Here is an 18,479-nt window from a genome sequence, read left to right as displayed (position 1 = left end):
GAATAAGGACTGTAATCCACATCTCCATATTCACATTTAATTCCTTAGTCTCATGACCTAAGTAGTCTCTGATTCTCTGTACTCTGACTTAGGTTTTATTTGAAGTGTAGTCACTTCTACCAAACATTGGATACTTTTAACTGTAGTTAAAGTCTTTCTATGTTTGATGTTTTGATAACTAAAGAAGCATTGAATAGGAATTTTTGAAGTGATTTATTGAAAAGATTTGCAGAGAAGGTAGTAGATAAAGCATAGTATTCTTTCATGCTGGAATCTTTTATAATGGACTGTTGAACTTGCTTTTCACTCTTTTACAGCTGATTGCCCATGCGTCAACTGCAGATGGGTATTCAGCAGACTTACCTCTTCCACTGCTCATCATAGTGGAGGATGAAAATGACAACCACCCTATTTTCACAGAAGCAATTTATAATTTTGAAGTTCCAGAAAGCAGTAAAATTGGTAAGACAACTTTTAGGAGTAAAGTGTGCTACATTAAATGTTTATATACTTTGTTTGAGAGGTTGAGTTTTTACTCTAAGCCAGGGCATCCTGAGATGACCCTGGACCAATAGCTACTTACCAGAATACATTTAATCCTAGCAAATCTAATCAATGTGTAATTTACAAGGTATTATAGGAGTTTGTAGTGTTGTTGGTATGATACCAATGAATTATAAAGGCAGATAACAGTTATTCAAGCTTTGTACCATATTTGGCTTATATACTTTATTTCATCTTATTATTATGTGGGTTTGTCATTATTCCTAGCTCCAAGGGAAGACATGCAGGGTAGAATGTACGATAAAACTAAAATCAATGTAGATAGTTTTATTAGGTTTTATTTAGGAAGGTGTTGAATGATGTCCACTGAGGATACAATTTTTAAAGCTCTTATCTATATTGTCTCTTCTCTTTAAACAACTACTTTACTACTTCCAATTTAAAGTGAATACCGGAATAACTTTAGAGAAACTTGCATTGTGTGTTCTCCATCCTAAACACTTGCTCTCACATGTGGAAAACCAAAGTGTTTCACTTCAATAGGCCCTTAAATGTGGCATTCTTAATGTCTTCTGAGACTTGCAATATGGAGAATAACCACTCACAATAAAGTTGAAAGGAAGTGAACTCCACCATAGAGGATTAACTAACTTGCTTATTAAAGTTTCTAGGAGTTACTTAGATCTTCACTGGATTGTTGTAACTGCTCTTACCTTTTATATTTTAGTTTGATAATTTGATGTCATAGATGTTAACCTCTTTATTACTCACATGGTACAATTTAAAAAATTATTGTTGCTTTGGAGTTTAGGAAACCTAGTTTTTGATTCAGGGTCTGTTATTATTTCACTGTGGGAACTCATGGAAGTTCCTTTGAGTTCTCTGATCTATAAAATGAGTTAATTATGTTAGATGACTTATAATGTTTTTAACCTCACAAGTCTATGACTCTTACATTTTTCTATTTTCAAAGAGGGATGATTGGTTTTAGACTCTTTCTTGAACATTCTGTTCTCTTTGGTAGTAACAGAGAAGGATCTAGGGCAAACACTTTGATGCCCAGATTAACCCAGAATACTTTAAGCATATCACACCAGTAGGTTCAGCCCTGTTAAGGCTGTGGTGCTCTGAAGGTGTTCTTTGAGTTTGCCTTAACTCACACACAGAGAGTTTGGGCAAAGGATGCTCAACGAATAGTGAAATATAGCACTCATGGAAAATAATTTCCAAGTCAAGATTTTAGGAAGGTTTTATGTAATAAGTAAAGGAGTTCTGTATCCAGAGAATTAAAATAGTGTTTATGTCTTCCTGACTGTCAATGAAATTGCAGGAAGAAAATGTATGTCTTATAAAGATTATAAACAGTTTTCTATGAAAAGATAATTTATTTTCTTATAATAATAAGATTATTACTTCATGTCTTCATATTGATCCACTGCAGAAATCTTTTTGTTACTTTTAAGTATGTATTTGGACATTCTCTACAAATTTATATCTATATCTATGTATACATATATATGTATACACATATATATACTTAAGCACACATATACATACATATATAAAGTTTAAGGATATAATGACAAAATTATTTAAAACTAATACTTCCTTGCATTAATAGTTTTACTTGGCTTTTATTTCCCTCAAATATAAAATTTCAATGAATATATATATATATATATATACACATATATATATGTATATGATTGTATGTGTCTATGTATTGTTCCTCAGGCCAACCTCACATACAGAGCTATAGCCAAAGTGGTTCTATGTATTATAATCTCATGGGCATTGGAACACTATCCTTAGACTATAAAAATACCACCTGTGTGTACTCTTTGATACCTGAAGTCCTTTACCAGAGCAATATTCTTACTTTCCATACTGCTGAAAAATACTAATAGCTCTAACTGCAGAAAAAGTTAACTTAAATTCTCCCTGAATGGTAAATAATATGAAATAAGATTAAGTGGGGCTGGGGGCAGTGAGGTTTGGATACAGATCTGGTGAAAGAGAAAGAAGCAAATCAAGAACAAGCAAAAAATAGAATAAAAAGAGACTGAGATGTGAAAGGTCAACTTCATCATCTGTCCAGTTATAACCCAAGTCAGCCTTGATTTAGTTATTAATCAAAACTTTGATTTTAAAAAATCCGATTTACTTAGGAGACATGATTTCTCTCTCCAGCTAGGTTAGTTATTGCAGTATGTGGGAATATGTATTGAAATTATTCTTGGATGCCATTTAAATAAGTTTATAATTAATTTACTATCAAATAGTTTAAGTTGTGGGCAAAGTAAGAGTATGCCTTGATTCTCAGCATCAAAGTGTTTCATCTTATAAATTTGAAGTCATCTTCATCAGTAGTATGTAAAGATGGAATATCGTAAATGAGGTTTCCACCATCACTGTTAGAATTTGAGAAGTGTAGATATGCCTAAACATATTTTGCAATTCTGGAAAGTAAAGACTCTTTTTTTAAACATGTAGGTACTACAGTGGGAGTGATTTATGCCACGGACAGAGATGAACCAGACACGATGCATACACGCCTGAAGTATAGCATTTTGGAGCAGACGCCAGGATCACCTGGGATCTTTTCTGTGCATCCCAGCACAGGTGTAATCACCACAGTCTCTCATAATTTGGACAGAGAGGTAGCCTTCACAATCCTTAGATTATCATTTTACTTGGGGTTGAACCCACCACCTCCAATTAACTATAATTTGCTATCCTGTGGATTAAGAGTTTCTCATTTTATTTTATTTAGGCATAAGACAATAAGAATTCCTGGCTCTGTTACCTGTTTTTATATTATTTCTATTTCCTTATGTAAGAGAAACCATGAGGAATAGAAATAAAGATCAACTGGTGTTCAGAAGGGGTGAGAAAAAAAGATATTGCTATGAATGTTGATATTATTGAATAATACTTTATTTCTTGTGTATGGCTAGTTGGTTCCAGCTCAGTGTTCCAGCTCAATTCTCATGTAGGACAATTAGCGTTGCTTATTCCATGGGTATAGATTATACCCTGATCCCTATCCAGTTATTATAGATATGTATAGATATGTACTTTTAATCAGGAAAGGATTCGTTAAGATAAAGTTGATAGATTGTTAAAAATCTGTAACACTATTTGGATGATAGTAATAGCATATTTTTACATGTATAGCACTTGATGTTCAAATTCTTTATGGATAATTTGATCTCATCTTTATAATTTCCTTGTTTGATTAGCTAGAGGTTGTATCCAATCTATAAGGGAGAAAGGCGACAGAAGGATTGATTGACTTGCCCAGGTCAAATTACTGTACTGAATCTTCTGATCTTGCTCTTGTCCATTTCATCAGCCCATATTTAACTCAGAGTCTTGCATTATTGACTGAGGCAGATCAATCAATTTCATATGTACAAAGTAGCTTTGTTAGAACACTTCAGTGGTTCCCACTAAAACTAGAATAACATAAATGGAAGGATTGATATGACTGGGAGAGATATTATAAAGAAGAAATCAGCGGGATTTGATGTCAGAGCAAAAGGGAGAGATGGTGAGAACCTATAAAAAAGAATAAAAAATAGTACAAAGGTTTTATTTATTTTTATTTTTGTGGGGTCAGGACATGCTATGTGATAAAATACATAATGGCCATAATAAACGGGAAAGTTCGAAGGGAACAATATGAATGTGTTTTGAATCTGTGGAATATTTAGAGATGATATGGTAATCAAGTGAAAACAAGGATTTTTCCTAATTTTTCAATATTGACAAATGAGGCTTAGAGAAATTAAATAAATTAAGGTTACACAGCTTGTAAGATACAGATTTGGGGTCAAATCCAGATGTGCTTGCTTGATCAAAAAAAATATAATGGGAGTTTGTGGGGAACAACCACGAGGTGTGTTGTAGGGGACAATACAGGAAGTAAAGAAATGAACAAGGGAGCTAGAGAAACTGCATTTAGAGGAAGAAAAAGCAGGGTCTCAGAGAGTGCTGGAGCCTGTGGAAGGAGCGTTTCGGGGTGGGAATGTTGGTTTCCACCGTGAAAGAAGGATGAGTAAAATAAAGACCAAGGAAGGGAGAGAGGGAAATAGAAAATGAAGAAGAACAAAAGGAGTGGCTAAAGAAGAGAAAAATAGAAGGGAAAGAAAACAGAGCTGATTGTGTCACAGACCAGGGACTCCATTTCATCATCAACACACCATTTGCAAACTCCATTCGCAGAAGTCAACAGCGACCACCTAATTGCCTAATCCAAAGTTTGATTATTAAAACTCTCTCTATTGCTGGCAATTATTAAAACTCTCTCTTCTCTTGGATTTCTGGCTCTCCTTCTGCTTCTCTGATCTTTTGTTCTGAGTGTCTGTCCTTTGCTTAGTCTTCTTACTTCCCTCCCGCTTGAAATGCTGTTGTTCCTTATATCCTCAGCTCTTCTCATCCTTTAACCTCTCCCAGGAAATCAGATTCTTGTCATAATCTCAACCACTATCTACATACTGCTGACTCCCAGATTGGTGTTTCTGGCCTTGAACTCCCCTTAAGTATAGGGCCATCTATCCAGCTGCCTTCTGGACCTTTCTCCTTAGATTTCCCATAGGAACATAAAATTCAGTATCCACCAGACAAAACTCATTTTTTTCGCATCTCCTTGCCAACCTTGCCAGTGTTCACTTCCTCAGAGAACCGCTGTCTTCCTGTATTGGTTGGTGATACTTCTGTGTGCCTGTTATCCAGGTAGTACACCTGAGCAGCATCCTCCACCCCCTCTTTCTCTCGTAGCTTGTGCATACAATCTGTTCTTCAGTCCAACTCCGTTCTGACTTACAAATAACTTTCCTCACCCTTTCTTTTTGTCCTCATTGCTAATGCCCCAGCTTTGTACTATTTCAGGAGCCTTTGAATCTCAGCTCAGCTTACTCCAAATTGTGCTCGACCTTCTTTTAAATATATTCTTTCTCAAACTCAAATGTTTCTATTTTGTGCTCCCAATATGACTCCCATAAAACCTTTCCCATTACCTGCTGCTTAAACATAAGTCTACATTCTTACTATGGATCTTGTAATTGAACTTCTGCTTACCTTTTCAGCTTTATTCCTGTCTACCATGTCTTTGGGTATATACAAATAGGGAAATCAAATAAAAGCATGGATACACACCAATAGAAATGTGAACAACTGAGGTTTCCTTTATAAATCTAAACAAGGTTTTCAAAGCTAATTAAATATTTGCTTTGTTTTCAGGCTGTAAACAAGTACTCATTGATAATGAGAGTACAAGACATGGATGGTCAATTTTTTGGATTGATGAGTACAGCAACTTGCATCATAACAGTAAAAGATTCAAATGACAATTTACCCACTTTCATACAAAATGCTGTAAGTAGATAATATCAAAATTGATCTCTATTGTTATTTTTGTTTAATCTGAATTAATAAAATATTTATCATACTTTGAAGTATGTATGTTTATTTTATCAATAAAATGAAATATCTGTCATATAAATATCTTTTATTTATTCATAATAGTATTTATATTATCTCCCTTTTGTTAAAGACCACAGCATTAGTCTTAATTTGTAACAAATTTCTTCATTCATTTAAAAGATAACCCTTAGTAAAACAATGCTTTTGTGATTCATGTTTTTAAATAATCTAGGCAAAAACTGTAAGAACAAGTACTTTTGGAGTGGAAGAAACATTTTACTTTCTTTGTAAAAGTTTCCTTTATAAAGTAAGTTTTTAATGAGTTTTCTCTGTTTCAGTATGAAGTATCAGTAGAGGAAAATACGTTCGATGTGGAAATCTTACGAATACCTGTAGAAGATAAGGATTTAATTAACACTACCAGTTGGAGAGCCAATTTTACTATTTTAAAGGGCAATGGAAATGGACATTTCAAAATCAGTACAGACAAAGAAACTAATGAAGGTGTTCTCTATGTTGTAAAGGTAAAGTAATAATGAGTAATAGACAACTTGGCAAGTTAAGTTTTAATTAACTAATGGTTTAATCAACTAAGTAGTTTCAGATCATAGACTTTACAAGTTGGAAGAGAACTTAATCTATTTAGTTCACTTGTTCTGCTTTAATGCTGCCTTTCTTCTATAATTTGTTACCAGCTATTAGGCATCTAGCTTATGCTTGAACATTCTCGATCGTAAGAATCTTCGTATATCCATTGGCAGCTTATTCCATGTCTGGGGAACTCTAATTCTCAGAAGGCCTTACTTTTACTGTGCCTAAGTTATTCTCCTTGTAACCCGTGTCATTGGACCAGGTTTTATCTCTAATGTTATACAAAACAGGTATAATCCTTTGAAAAGGCTGTGATGTCTATTTGAGATTTACCTTCTCTAGGATAAATATTCCCAATTCCTCTAACTATTCTTTACATGATATAATTTAGAGGCTCTTATTCTTTTCTGTGTGTGTCTCTCTCTCAAATATATGACTGGTTGTATCTGATCTTCTTCAAGGTAATATTGAGGATGAAATATAGTATTATATCAAACAGCACTGAATGAACATATTCTTTATTCTATATGTTGTATTTTTGGTAGTACTGTTACATTCTAGGGTCCAGGTTATAAGGGCAGAAAAGGCTCTTTTGGGAAGGACTCTTGGTTTTATATTCCTAACCCAGAAAAAGAAAGAAAATTGTCCTGTAGTGTAAAGCAGCACTTACTGTGTGTGCTAATGTTAAATGTCATTCTTATAACAATTGTACAGAAGAGAAAACTTAGTCTCAGAGACATTAAGAAACCTACCCAAAGTGACACTGCTCAGATGTAGTAGAGACAGGATTTGAGTCTGTTTCTTTGATTCCAAGTTATCTGCTCTTAAGCCCTGTGTTAAATTGCTTTGCATAGCTCTGTGATCTTGAAAAATTAGCCTCTGTATTACCTGTAAAATATAAATAATATTTCTCTCTATCTTTCTAGTAGCTATTCAAATATGATAATGAAAATGAGAGCACTTGGTAAACTATAGGATATTAGTATTATATTTTTAGAGTCACATCCTGTTCTTGGGAATAGTGTTATAATTTTCCTTAATAGATAACTTTTTTGAAACTGTAGAGTATGAGCTGATTCAGTCTTTAGCTGGGTGTCCTGGGTAATCTTTCCATCTTAGTATTTTCTGCCCATTTCTGCAACAGCAGCAGTGCATCAGAGCTTGAGTGAGGAAGACAGAGTTCTCGGTCATTCTCAACGTAGAAAGTCCTCACATCCATCTTCACAACAATACATTTTCTAGGGAATTGTTAGCATCTTAGTGCAGATATGGGATATTTTTGGACAATTTTTTTTCAGTTGATGAAACAAGAAGGTATCCTATGGTTGAAGAGAATTCATATTTTTTTCTTAATCATTGATTTCATCCCACCAGATTTCTAAATCTTGTGGAGTTTTAAGCTACTACAGCAATATCCAGTTTAAGCCTTAACAGATTGCATAAAAAACTCTAGAGCTTTTAGCAAGCAACTCTAGATTGAATAACTGCACCTCTTCTAAGGCAGCAGCTGTTTTCTAAATTTCCATCCATTTCTCATTGCTAGCAGACTCTCAGCCTGATCATAGCAATATGAGCAATTTGTGAGGTAGTGTTCATTAGCAGCAAATAAACAGATATTAATCTTTTTCTCTCTTGGCGCTCCAGTTTCTGGGATATTAATAAAAGAATCAAAAAGAGTTTCACATACATTTTGTAGATTCTAAGATTCAGAAATTTTCTTGACTTCTTATTGGACTTGTGGTATTAGTATCTCAGCTTGATAATGCCTAGATGTGGAGATGTGGAGAAAGGCTTAAACCCAAAATTTTACTCATCAGTTTTGATTTTGTTCAATGTTCAGCCAGTGATTATTTTGATAAGCAGAAAGAGAATGAAAGAAAAAGTGCGTTAGCTTTTCAGTACAGTGTAAAATACTTTTTTATGGATTTGGCTTGTTTGCTGTATAAAAATCAATTGTAACCAAAGAATTGATTTAGAAGATTTTAGAGGCTGGTGAGTCAAGTAAGCAGAAGGATTATAGTGTGGTGGTTAGGAAAATGGACTCAGACCAGACTACCTGGCTTCAAACTCCAGCTCGAATGAGTTTCTTTTGGCTTTGAGAAACCCATTTTATTTCCTCTTCTTCACTTTCCTGCTCTCTAAAATGGGGATGATGATAATAATAATGCCAATAGCACATTATATTTTTCTTACCCCTCTGCATTCTTCACTGTGAGAGTTTCATTGGATAAACTACAAACAATGGCAAAGTATAATTCTCAAATTCTCAAAAATAAAATTTTCATAAAAATAGATAGTTAGCACGGGTAAAAATTTTACTTAACTCATCAGTGAGGGACTCAGCAAAAAGCCAAAGCAGCTTCCTAGAAGAAATGAGAAGCTGTATGGATTTTGATAAAAGGAAAAGCTGAAATAAAGATTGCTCAGTTATATGCCTTAGAGGACAGTTAAAACGTGCATTTGAAATACAATATCTATCAGAGAGAAAATAGAATCACTGCACCATTTCATCTTTAAGTCAACATCTAGTTTTATAAGAACTGTAAAATGTCTGGGCCCTCATAGTGGTAAGTAGTAAGTTGAACATTCTCCAAGAGTCAGATGACCCTTAGGCCGGTCTTCTAAATAAGGCCAGAAGAACACAGTCATGTTTTTGCATTATCTTCAGGTTCAGAATAATTTTCCTTAGTAAGAATGAGCTATAAAAATATTTTAGGAATTGCTTTCCCACAACTCCATAAAACCACCTACAGAAACTTTCCGACCACTCTTGCTAAAGGCTTAGTGAAGAATCACCTCTCTCTTTAGCAAAGGATAAAAGTCAATATTGGCTAAGTGAGAGCACAGAATTTATGTAGCACTGTTCATATCGACAAAAGTTCACTTGCTATTTGAAATACCAAATGTATTTTACACTGATGTTCATATACTTGTCCTTTTTTTAAAGCCACTGAATTACGAAGAAAACCGTCAAGTGGTCCTGGAAATTGGAGTAGGCAATGAAGCTCCATTTACTGGAGATGTGACACTCAGAATGACAAACATGAACAGAGCCTTGGTCACAGTTGTTGTGAAGGATCAGGACGAAGGGCCTGAATGCAGACCTGCAATCCAATATGTACAGATTAAAGAAAACTCCCCAATGGGTTCAAAGATCAGTGGATATAAGGCATATGACCCTGAAACTAAAAGTAGCAGTGGTTTAAGGTACAAAGAAATCTATAACCATATACTAATTATGTATTTGTAATAATTGAGACAGTAATATATTTTAGTACATTTTATAGTGTTAAAAACTATTTTTACTTTTTATTAACAGGTACAAATTATTGCATGACCCAAAAGGGTGGATCACCATTAATGAAATTTCGGGCTCACTCGTAATTTCCAAAACCTTAGACAGGGAGGCTGTAACTCCCAGAAGTGCCTTGTATAATGTTACAGTCCTGGCAATAGATCAAGGTAAAACACCAGCTTTCATCTGGTATGTTATAAAAGAATTAGAGAATAAACTTCATTTAATCTTGTGCAGAATTATCCTTGTGCTAAGTATATAGAATTCTTAGAAATTACTTTAAAGATTGTTTCTATTTATCTTAATCATCAAACAAGGTGAAACTGCTTGGTGACATGAAACCATGCCTTATTTATCTTTATATCCCTAGCATGGCAGCATCTTAAATGCCTATAGATCTCCATGTCAGAGGACAGAGATGAAACTTAAGTCTAGGACTAGATGAAATGGTCTCACCAGACTCTTCTAGATCTCTTTACATCATTTTAAATTGAGCTGTTAAATAGCTCAGCTGACTATTAAGTCAAAATAAGTTCTTTCCTTGAATTCTGTTCCTTAAAGTAACCCAGAGTTTCTCAACCCTGGCTACGTATTAAAATAATTTGAGACATTAAAAAAAATATCAAGGTGTAGACACTACCTCAGACCAACTGAATCAGAATCCCTGGTTGGGGAGCCTGGGCATCGTATATTTTTTAAAAATCTCCCTAGGTGGTTTAAATGTGTACCAGGATTAGAGTAACATTTCTGTAGTCACCTTACTGTTCCTTAACATCTGGACCAAAAGCAACCCAAGGAAATAGAGAGTTTGAAATTCAGACATTTATTTTTACTTTTTGGTAATAATTCTGGTAAAAGTTTTATGGCCAGTTATATCTGATACTATCAACAGCACACTCATTTTAGGTGATCTACAGGTTTCATTTATCCATCTACCTTCTTATTTACCGTTTTCTCTAATTATCAGAGTTTATTTTAAAAAAAACCCCATACATCATATGTAGAATCTAGTTGATTATTTTTCTTAAGAAACTATAAAAGTCTATGAACTACACTAAACTTTTTTCCTTTCTTCCTAGATAGTAGATCATGTACTGGAACCCTTGCAATTAAAATTGAAGATGAGAATGATAATCCACCAGAAATAGTTCAAAATCATCTAGTAGTTTGCAAACCAAAGATGGAGTATGTTGACATTTCAGCTGTTGATCCTGACGAGCCCAACCACGGCGCTCCATTTCACTTCAGCCTGGCAAAAACTTCTCCAGAAATCAACAGACCATGGACCCTCACCAAAGTTAATGGTATTTCCTCAAAAATAATGATTTATATGCTCTGAAATAATTAAGAATGGATTTACTGCTTTACTCACGTGAAGCATAATGTAAAATGGATTCTCAGGAACAGATTTTAGAAGGCTAACTTTAACTTTTGCACACATTGTGTGGGACCTGTGTTATATATTGTACATAAAATGAAAAAAATCATAATTTTTATGAAGGCAGAATTTACATTTACAACAAAGACAAAAAATCCTTGTTAAAATATTGGGCAACTTATCATTAAAACAAATTGCTCTTGCTGTGTTTTTGAAGTAACTACTGTGCGATGAGGAAAGAACAGGAGGTGGGCAGCTTAAATTTTAGTGTAAGCAAACTCTGGAAATGAGGGATCTGGGTATGTGGGATAAGCACTCTATAACATTCTGGAAGGAAACATGGTGGGCTGTGGACAGAGGCCTGGCATTGAAGCCTGCAGACTGCTACAGTAGTGGTTTCTGGGGTGTACAGTTTTCTATGTTACAGCCATAGTTCACTGCTGTTTTGTTGCTATGTTGTGCTCTTTCATGCAGTTCAACTTTTGCATATGCTGTTCCTTCTGCCTAGACTACCTCCTTCCCACTTCTTAGCTTGATATTAATTCATAATACTTATGGAGCACCTACTATCTACCTGTTGTATCTACATGTTGTATTCTTATCTGTTTACCTTTCTGCTCTAATACATGACTTTCTCAGAACATTTGTAACCCATCTGTGTATTTCCAGCACCTAGCCCAGTGCTAGGTAGACACTAACTGCTTAATAAATGTTTGTTTAATCAATAATTGATAAACAAATGTGCATGAAATCAGGAAAATACTAGGGCAATAAGTAAATCAGGGTTGTTAGAGTTTAGAAGGTTTTAGTAGGAATGCCGAGAGATTTGGTGGGAGTGGTGATGAAGGGCCTTATGTACTAGCTGAGGAGACTGACCTTTGTATGGTTGGTGACAGCAGGTACGTATTGAGAGTGTACAAGTAAGGCAATGCTGTAGCAGATGTATGTCTTAAAAACAGTGACATTGATAACAGTTAGGAGGGCAGTTTGAAGAGTGCAGAGTTGAGTGGCAGAGAAAGTCAGAGGCTACTGCACTAGTAGGAGTGAATGGACATGAATATGGCTCAGCCTGTGGTCTTGAGGGACGAGAGAGATTTGAAGGATTTTACTTTAAACACAATATAATCCTGAAAAGTTCCAAATAAACCTTAGTGGTAATTCACATTCCTCTGGGGATCTTTGTGTCTGAGGTGTATCCAGAAATCTTCGGAGTTCTCAACAGCTCTAACAGTGCATTTAAGAAAGGCTTAGAAATTACAGATCACTTCCAGGAGGTGCATTATGGTATTTTTTCATTTCACTTATTGAAAAACCCAAAAGATTGCAATTGCCATTGAAAGTGTGTGGAGCTTTTGGTCAGTTGATAATAAAGTCATTGAAATAAGGTAACAAGTTCATTGGGGAAATAACACTGTTTGTAAAAACTTGTATTGTTAGAATATAGATATGTCTGTGTTTATGTAAGCCTTATACCTAGCCTGGGTGATGTTAATTAGTTTTCTGGTATTGAGATTACTTCCACAGGGAAGGTGTTAAATACCAAGGGTCAGTTGTCCTTTGAGAAATTACCTTATACATAAAGACAATGGACAGGTACCAGAAGGTAAATGGATAAGAAAATATGAACTTAAGACATCTCTTGTGTGTAACTATTGGTGTTAATTCTTTATGAGTACCATAAACTGGTACTTTAGAGAAATGCTTGGAGTGTATGTCAAGAGCCAATCTAGCATCATTAGCTTGTAGATAAGGGAGGAAATAAGGGAATACTAAGTATTGCTGAAAGGCTGCTGGGTCACTCCAATGCCAAATTATTTATTTAAGCCTCTCTTCTAAAAAGTTACAATGGGCAACATACATCTGGTGATATTAGTGCTTGAAAATGTCGAAGATTGTCATCTTTTTTTATCCATTTTCACATGGAAGATGGTTCCTTGAGAATAGTGTCTTTAAAAATAGGTGTGGTGGAACAGATGTTAAAGGAGGAATCAATGTTCATTAAAAATATAATTCTTTTCTTTCAGATACAGCTGCCCGTCTTTCATATTTGAAAAATGCCAAATTTCAAGAATATTATATTTCCGTTATTGTAAGTGATAGAGGCCATCAATCTGCAACAAAAACCTTGAGAGTGAAACTCTGTGATTGTATTCGTCCAGATCAATGTCGCACGACTGCACCGAGTGCAGGAGTACTTGGCCACTGGGCGATCCTTGCGATACTTCTGGGTATAGTATTGCTTTTCTGTAAGTCCTTTTACTTACCTGACTTTAAAATATAAAATAAATATCTGAGTGCAGGAAAAGTCTTTAAAAAGAAATCTTGTCCAGCTCTCTGTCAGGTGTGAGTCCCCTTTACAAATTCTTTTTGTGTTATTTTCTGAGTTCTGAATGAATATTTTCTGTGAGAAGAAGCAAAATCCTTTTTGAGATCAAAGATTTCATACTTGGACAGAACTGTTGAAAATTCCTTAGATTTTGCCGAACCTGTCAATGTATAGCTTTTATTTCTTGGTCCTCGTACTACCCCTTTTAAGGCTAAATCAAACAATCTAAAACTTCTGCCATATGCAAGTCCACTAAAAGCCACTTTCATGTCATGTCATTTTCATTTCAGCTACAGACTTATGGGAGGTGTTCAAATCACAGCAATATCTCTTCTTGGGTGTATCCTACCAGGTTAATTAAATTCTATTAACCTCCTCCTAACCAGTTGTGTAGTTCCCAATGGTGCCCTATTTTTTTCTTCTCTTTTCATTTCCATTCAATCCTTCAGCTTATTTTAGCTGTTGTTCCTTTATTCTGTGATAGGACTAGTGGTTAAGAGTAAGACTCTGGAACCAGACTGTCTGAGTTTGGACCCTAGCTCTATTATTTGTAAGCCATGTGACCTGGGGCAAGTTACTTCACTGTGCTTCAGTTTCCTCATCTGTAAAAAGGTATAATTGTAGTAGGTTATTTTATGGGGTAGCACCGGAGATTCATTGAGTTAATGCACGTGAAGAGCTTAAAACAGTGCATGGTACATTTCTAATAAGGGTTTATTATTTTTTATCAACTCAAAAAAAATATATATATATATTGAACACCTACTATATACCAGAACTGTCTAGGTGCTTGGGATTCATCAATGAACAAAGCAGACAAAAGCAAACAAACCAAAACAAAGTCTTCCTTGTGACAGTAAAGTAATAAATAAATTAAATGCTGTGAAGGAAAAAAATAGAGCCAGGTAATTAGGGTCTCTGGTGCTGTAAAGTGTGTGTGGGTGAGTGCAGGGGATGGGTGTTAGTGATAGTAATTTTCAGTAGATGGTTGGGCCAGCCTAACTGAGAAGGTTATCATTGATGGTTTTTGGAAAAGGTGAAAGAGTCAGCCAAGAATACTTAAGGAAGAGCTTTCAGTCAGAGGAGAAAGTCAGTTCAAAGGCCCTAAGGTGAGGGAATGCTTGAGAGATCAAGGAAGGCAGGGAGACCAGTGTGGCCTGAGAGTAGAGAGAGGATGAGGGAAGAGGAGGGAAGAGGAGTGTAGGAAATGGAACCAGAAAGGTAACAAGGGGCCACACAGAGTTGGCAAGGGTTGGTACACTTTTTCTGTGAAGGACAAGATAGTATATATTTTAAACTTTGCAGGCCATATGGTTTCATTTGTAACCAATCAAATCTGCCCTTGTAGCAAGAGAGCAGCCATAGAAAACATTTAAACCACAGGCATGGCTATGTTCCATTAGAACTTTATTTATGGACACTAAAATTTGAATTTCATATATTTTTCCTGTGTAATAAACTATTATTCTTTTGATTTTTTTCAGTCATTTAAACATATAAAAACCACAGCTCATGAGTCATACAAAAAATGGTGGGCTGGATTTGGGGCCATAGGTTGGCAATCCTTGGTATAGGGGCTTGTAGAACACTGTAAAGAGTTGTTGTTGCTGTTAGCTTTATCATCATGTATTTCAACCTCCCACAATTATGATGCAGAATGAAAATTCTGAATAGGCAAAATACAAAGTAAGTTTAATTAAGATACTTGGAGATAAATCTATTCTGGGAAGAAAAGTCTGCTTTGTTATCTTTTCATATTGGCAAACCATTCTTTTGGGAATCAGTAAATCTCTTTAAAGTCTTTGTCTTAAAAAATGTCATTGATTTTTTAAAAATTCATGATTCAAAATACTTAAATGATGGGTGGAATTCAAATTCTTGAAGATATGTGTATCAGAATATACATATAATCACTTTAAATGTTAAAATCTAAGCTAAATCATGGCCTGTTAATTTAGAAGGGCCAAGGTAATTTGTGGGACACCATGCTCAGTGATTTGTTTTCCTCCTGTGCACCTTAGGTAATAAGAAATAAAAGATGAGTATTTTATTGTGTGCATGTTAAACAGTTTTTGTTTTTGTTTTTAACTCAGCTGTATTGCTAACTGTAGTATGTGGACTTGCTAGTGCCAGAAATAAAAAAAGTTTTCCTGAAGATTTGGCACAGCAAAACTTAATCATCTCAAACACAGAAGCACCTGGAGATGACAAAGTGGTAAGTAATTTTTCTTTTGAATTTTTGAATTTTATTTTATTTTTTTTATACAGCTATTTATCTCTGAGTAGTTCCCACAATTTCTTTAACTCATCCTTATGAAGTTATTTCAGAATTTAGGAGTTAATTTCTATTTTTCATTTGATCAGATTCTGTAGACATAAATATGTTATCTGTCAATATTCAAATATTTTTGTAGGGCATTTATTAAACCAGATGTATTGTCTTAGTTATCTTTTTTCTACTCTCTAGTGTTATGGTTTAAACCTTGTTATTGGATGTTGTGAATTTATTATAAGAAGAATCTTTTTGACTGATCTCTACAATGTATATTTTCAGTTATTCTTTGTTTATCTAACTCTTTGACCATTTATAATAGGAAGAACTTGCTGAAAGTTCTCAAGGTAAACTAAAAATATCAAAAAGATATATGTTTTAAAAAAAGTGTGTGTTTCGGGGGGCAGATTGGAGCAATACTGCCACTTTCTTTTCTTACATATTTCTTGGGACCTCTGAGGTGCTTGGCACTATGCTTCTTGTTCTGCGGGAAGTATGTAAAAAATTATTACAAGGCATGTTCTTCCCTCGAAAAGATTTCAATTCATTCCTGAGAAATTGAAAAATAAATAGGAATGTGACAGTAAACTATTAGCACCAATATGATAGGACACTGGTGGAGTTCAAAGATACTGATGATACATAAGTATATTCATGATATCTGGCTATCAACCAGAAAGGCCTGGTGGAAGAGGTACAGATTACTCTGTAACATAAAGAACATGAAGGGTTTGAAAGTGAAGAGATGGAAAAAAATAGCCTAATGAATAAAAAAGGAGATGATAAAGTTTAGGGATTATTCAACGAATAGTAAATAAATTGATTTGAAATGGAAGAAATGATATTTTGGACTAGAGGCTTGACACTTAGGTTCTGGAGGGAGAAGATATAATAAGAGAGGGATGGGGGATGAAACTTTTTTGTGGCACACTAAGGATTTTGGATTTATTCTCTTGGTAAGGGAGAGCTAGTCAAGGCTTTCTGCACGAAAGTGGCATAACGTGAGCAGTGTGATACTGAATCAGTAGGGTGACCAACAAGAACAGGAAGACGTTAGGAATGGGGAGGATAAAGGATTAGGATCTTTTGATAATTTAAGCATAAGTAGAGATAACTCTACTAGGATAATGGTTATTGGAAAATTAAAATAGGGATGGATAAGAAATATTTTAAGTGTATAAATAAAATTGTTTTCTTTTAAGTAATAAAATAAAAAGTGGAGTCAATGTGACAGAAGCTATAGCCCGGGACAGTGACTTTATATCAGGCCTTTTCTGTATCTCAAGGTGACGATGCCTTTCTTATCGACTATTTCTCTCACTTCCTTCCCACCATCAGGCAAAATCATGACTCCTCTATGCTTGACATGCCTATGTGTGGAACCCTGTAATTATCTCTCCATTCAGGAAATAGATTTAGCCCCATGATAGTCCTTGACTCATAGTAAGCTCTTATTTTATATCTGAGAATGGAATGATTGAGCTGTACTTAATATTTTTTCTTTGCCATTTGATGCTGGAGTCGGTGGCATTGATTGGCCACTTCACCGTAACATACACCTATTTACCTGTTCTCTATCAGGAACACTTCTCAAAAGGACTTGAAATTGTTAATTTATACCAGTATATAATTTTAGGCATATTTTTGCAAAATGCAACAAAATTTCACGGTGAATGTGTAAGCTCATTTTAACACAATGAGTAAAGGTGGTAACTTTAGTTTTGAATCTGAGTTTAAGTCAAAGGCATTCAGATGAGGTTAGGAGTTGTGTGAAAAATCAGGACTGGAAAAGTAAATTTGAAAATCACTGACATGGAGAAGGAGTTGTTGATGCCCTATGAGAATAAACTTGGGGGAAGGAATAGAGATTAGAGAATGTGAAACAGTACTGTGGATTCAGCTTTGATTTTAGTTTATTTTCAATTCTCCCTTTATTAGCTTAGAAATATGATCTTAATATGTATTTATAATGGAAAAATTATACCCATCAAGGAGATTTGACAAACAGGATTTGTGTGTGTGTGTGTGTGTGTGTGTGTGTGTGTGTGATAGAATTTTACTGTAGCAGCAACCTAAGCAAAAAATGTAGGGTAGCAGTGCCACCAAATGGCTACTTTTCAGTTCTCTTTTCTGATATTTTTTTCAAAGGCAGTAAAATAATATGTTTGACTTTTATAGATATATTTCAGATTCAGTAAATTATCTGAACTTGAAAATCTTTGTTTTGATAGAGACTCTGCATATTAGATAGAAAAAATAAATTGGTAAGAAGATGACACCATGACACCTGATTATAGTGGAGGTCTTGTCGTGAAAGTGATGGTTTAGAATTCAAACTGACATGCAGAGGTTATTGCTATAACTAAACATCTCACCTATGGCCTGGAGGGTTGGTGTTCAGCTCCAGCATTAAGTTAATGTTTAATCAAGTCTTTTCCATTTTAAAATATTCCCTTGACTCTTTGTCCTCCCCTAGATCCCTCCATACTTCTTTTTCTTTGAAACTGAATTTTTTGAGAGAAATATTTTTTACTCGATTTCTCTATGACATTACTTCCTGATCATTCCACACTCCGTGGAAATTCTTTTGACACAGCTCACCCCTGGCCACTTTTTTACTTGACTCTCATGGGTGCTTACTTTATTTGAACCAGTTCTTACCCTACTTGGATTTTTTCTACACCAT

The 18,479-nt window shown here is 34.8% G+C and overlaps 2 protein-coding genes across 4 annotated transcripts in view; both read left to right on the top strand.

Annotated features, from left to right (window-relative positions):
• Positions 1-18,479, top strand: part of DSC2 (desmocollin 2) — a 308,378-nt gene that overhangs the window by 74,270 nt on the left and 215,629 nt on the right. The gene's annotated exons all lie outside the window — the stretch shown is intronic.
• The window catches only part of DSC3 (desmocollin 3), a 40,630-nt gene that overhangs the window by 17,865 nt on the left and 4,286 nt on the right, over positions 1-18,479 (top strand). For 2 of the 3 annotated variants that reach the window (XM_081252232.1, XM_081252234.1), the window contains exons 6-14: positions 318-462; positions 2,998-3,164; positions 5,749-5,883; positions 6,270-6,455; positions 9,470-9,729; positions 9,842-9,984; positions 10,897-11,121; positions 13,220-13,441; positions 15,615-15,736. In XM_081252232.1, the coding sequence (XP_081108358.1) occupies positions 318-462; positions 2,998-3,164; positions 5,749-5,883; positions 6,270-6,455; positions 9,470-9,729; positions 9,842-9,984; positions 10,897-11,121; positions 13,220-13,441; positions 15,615-15,736 (1,605 nt within the window). The remainder of the gene's footprint in view (positions 1-317; positions 463-2,997; positions 3,165-5,748; positions 5,884-6,269; positions 6,456-9,469; positions 9,730-9,841; positions 9,985-10,896; positions 11,122-13,219; positions 13,442-15,614; positions 15,737-18,479) is intronic. The other variant, XM_081252233.1, reaches the window with a different exon arrangement.

Source organism: Mesoplodon bidens (assembly GCF_964165515.1).
Source record: "Mesoplodon bidens genome assembly, chromosome: 13".
In the NCBI taxonomy this organism is placed as follows: Eukaryota; Metazoa; Chordata; class Mammalia; order Artiodactyla; family Ziphiidae; genus Mesoplodon; species Mesoplodon bidens.
Note: the sequence above shows the minus strand (reverse complement) of the source record. Positions and strands in the feature narration are given on the sequence as shown.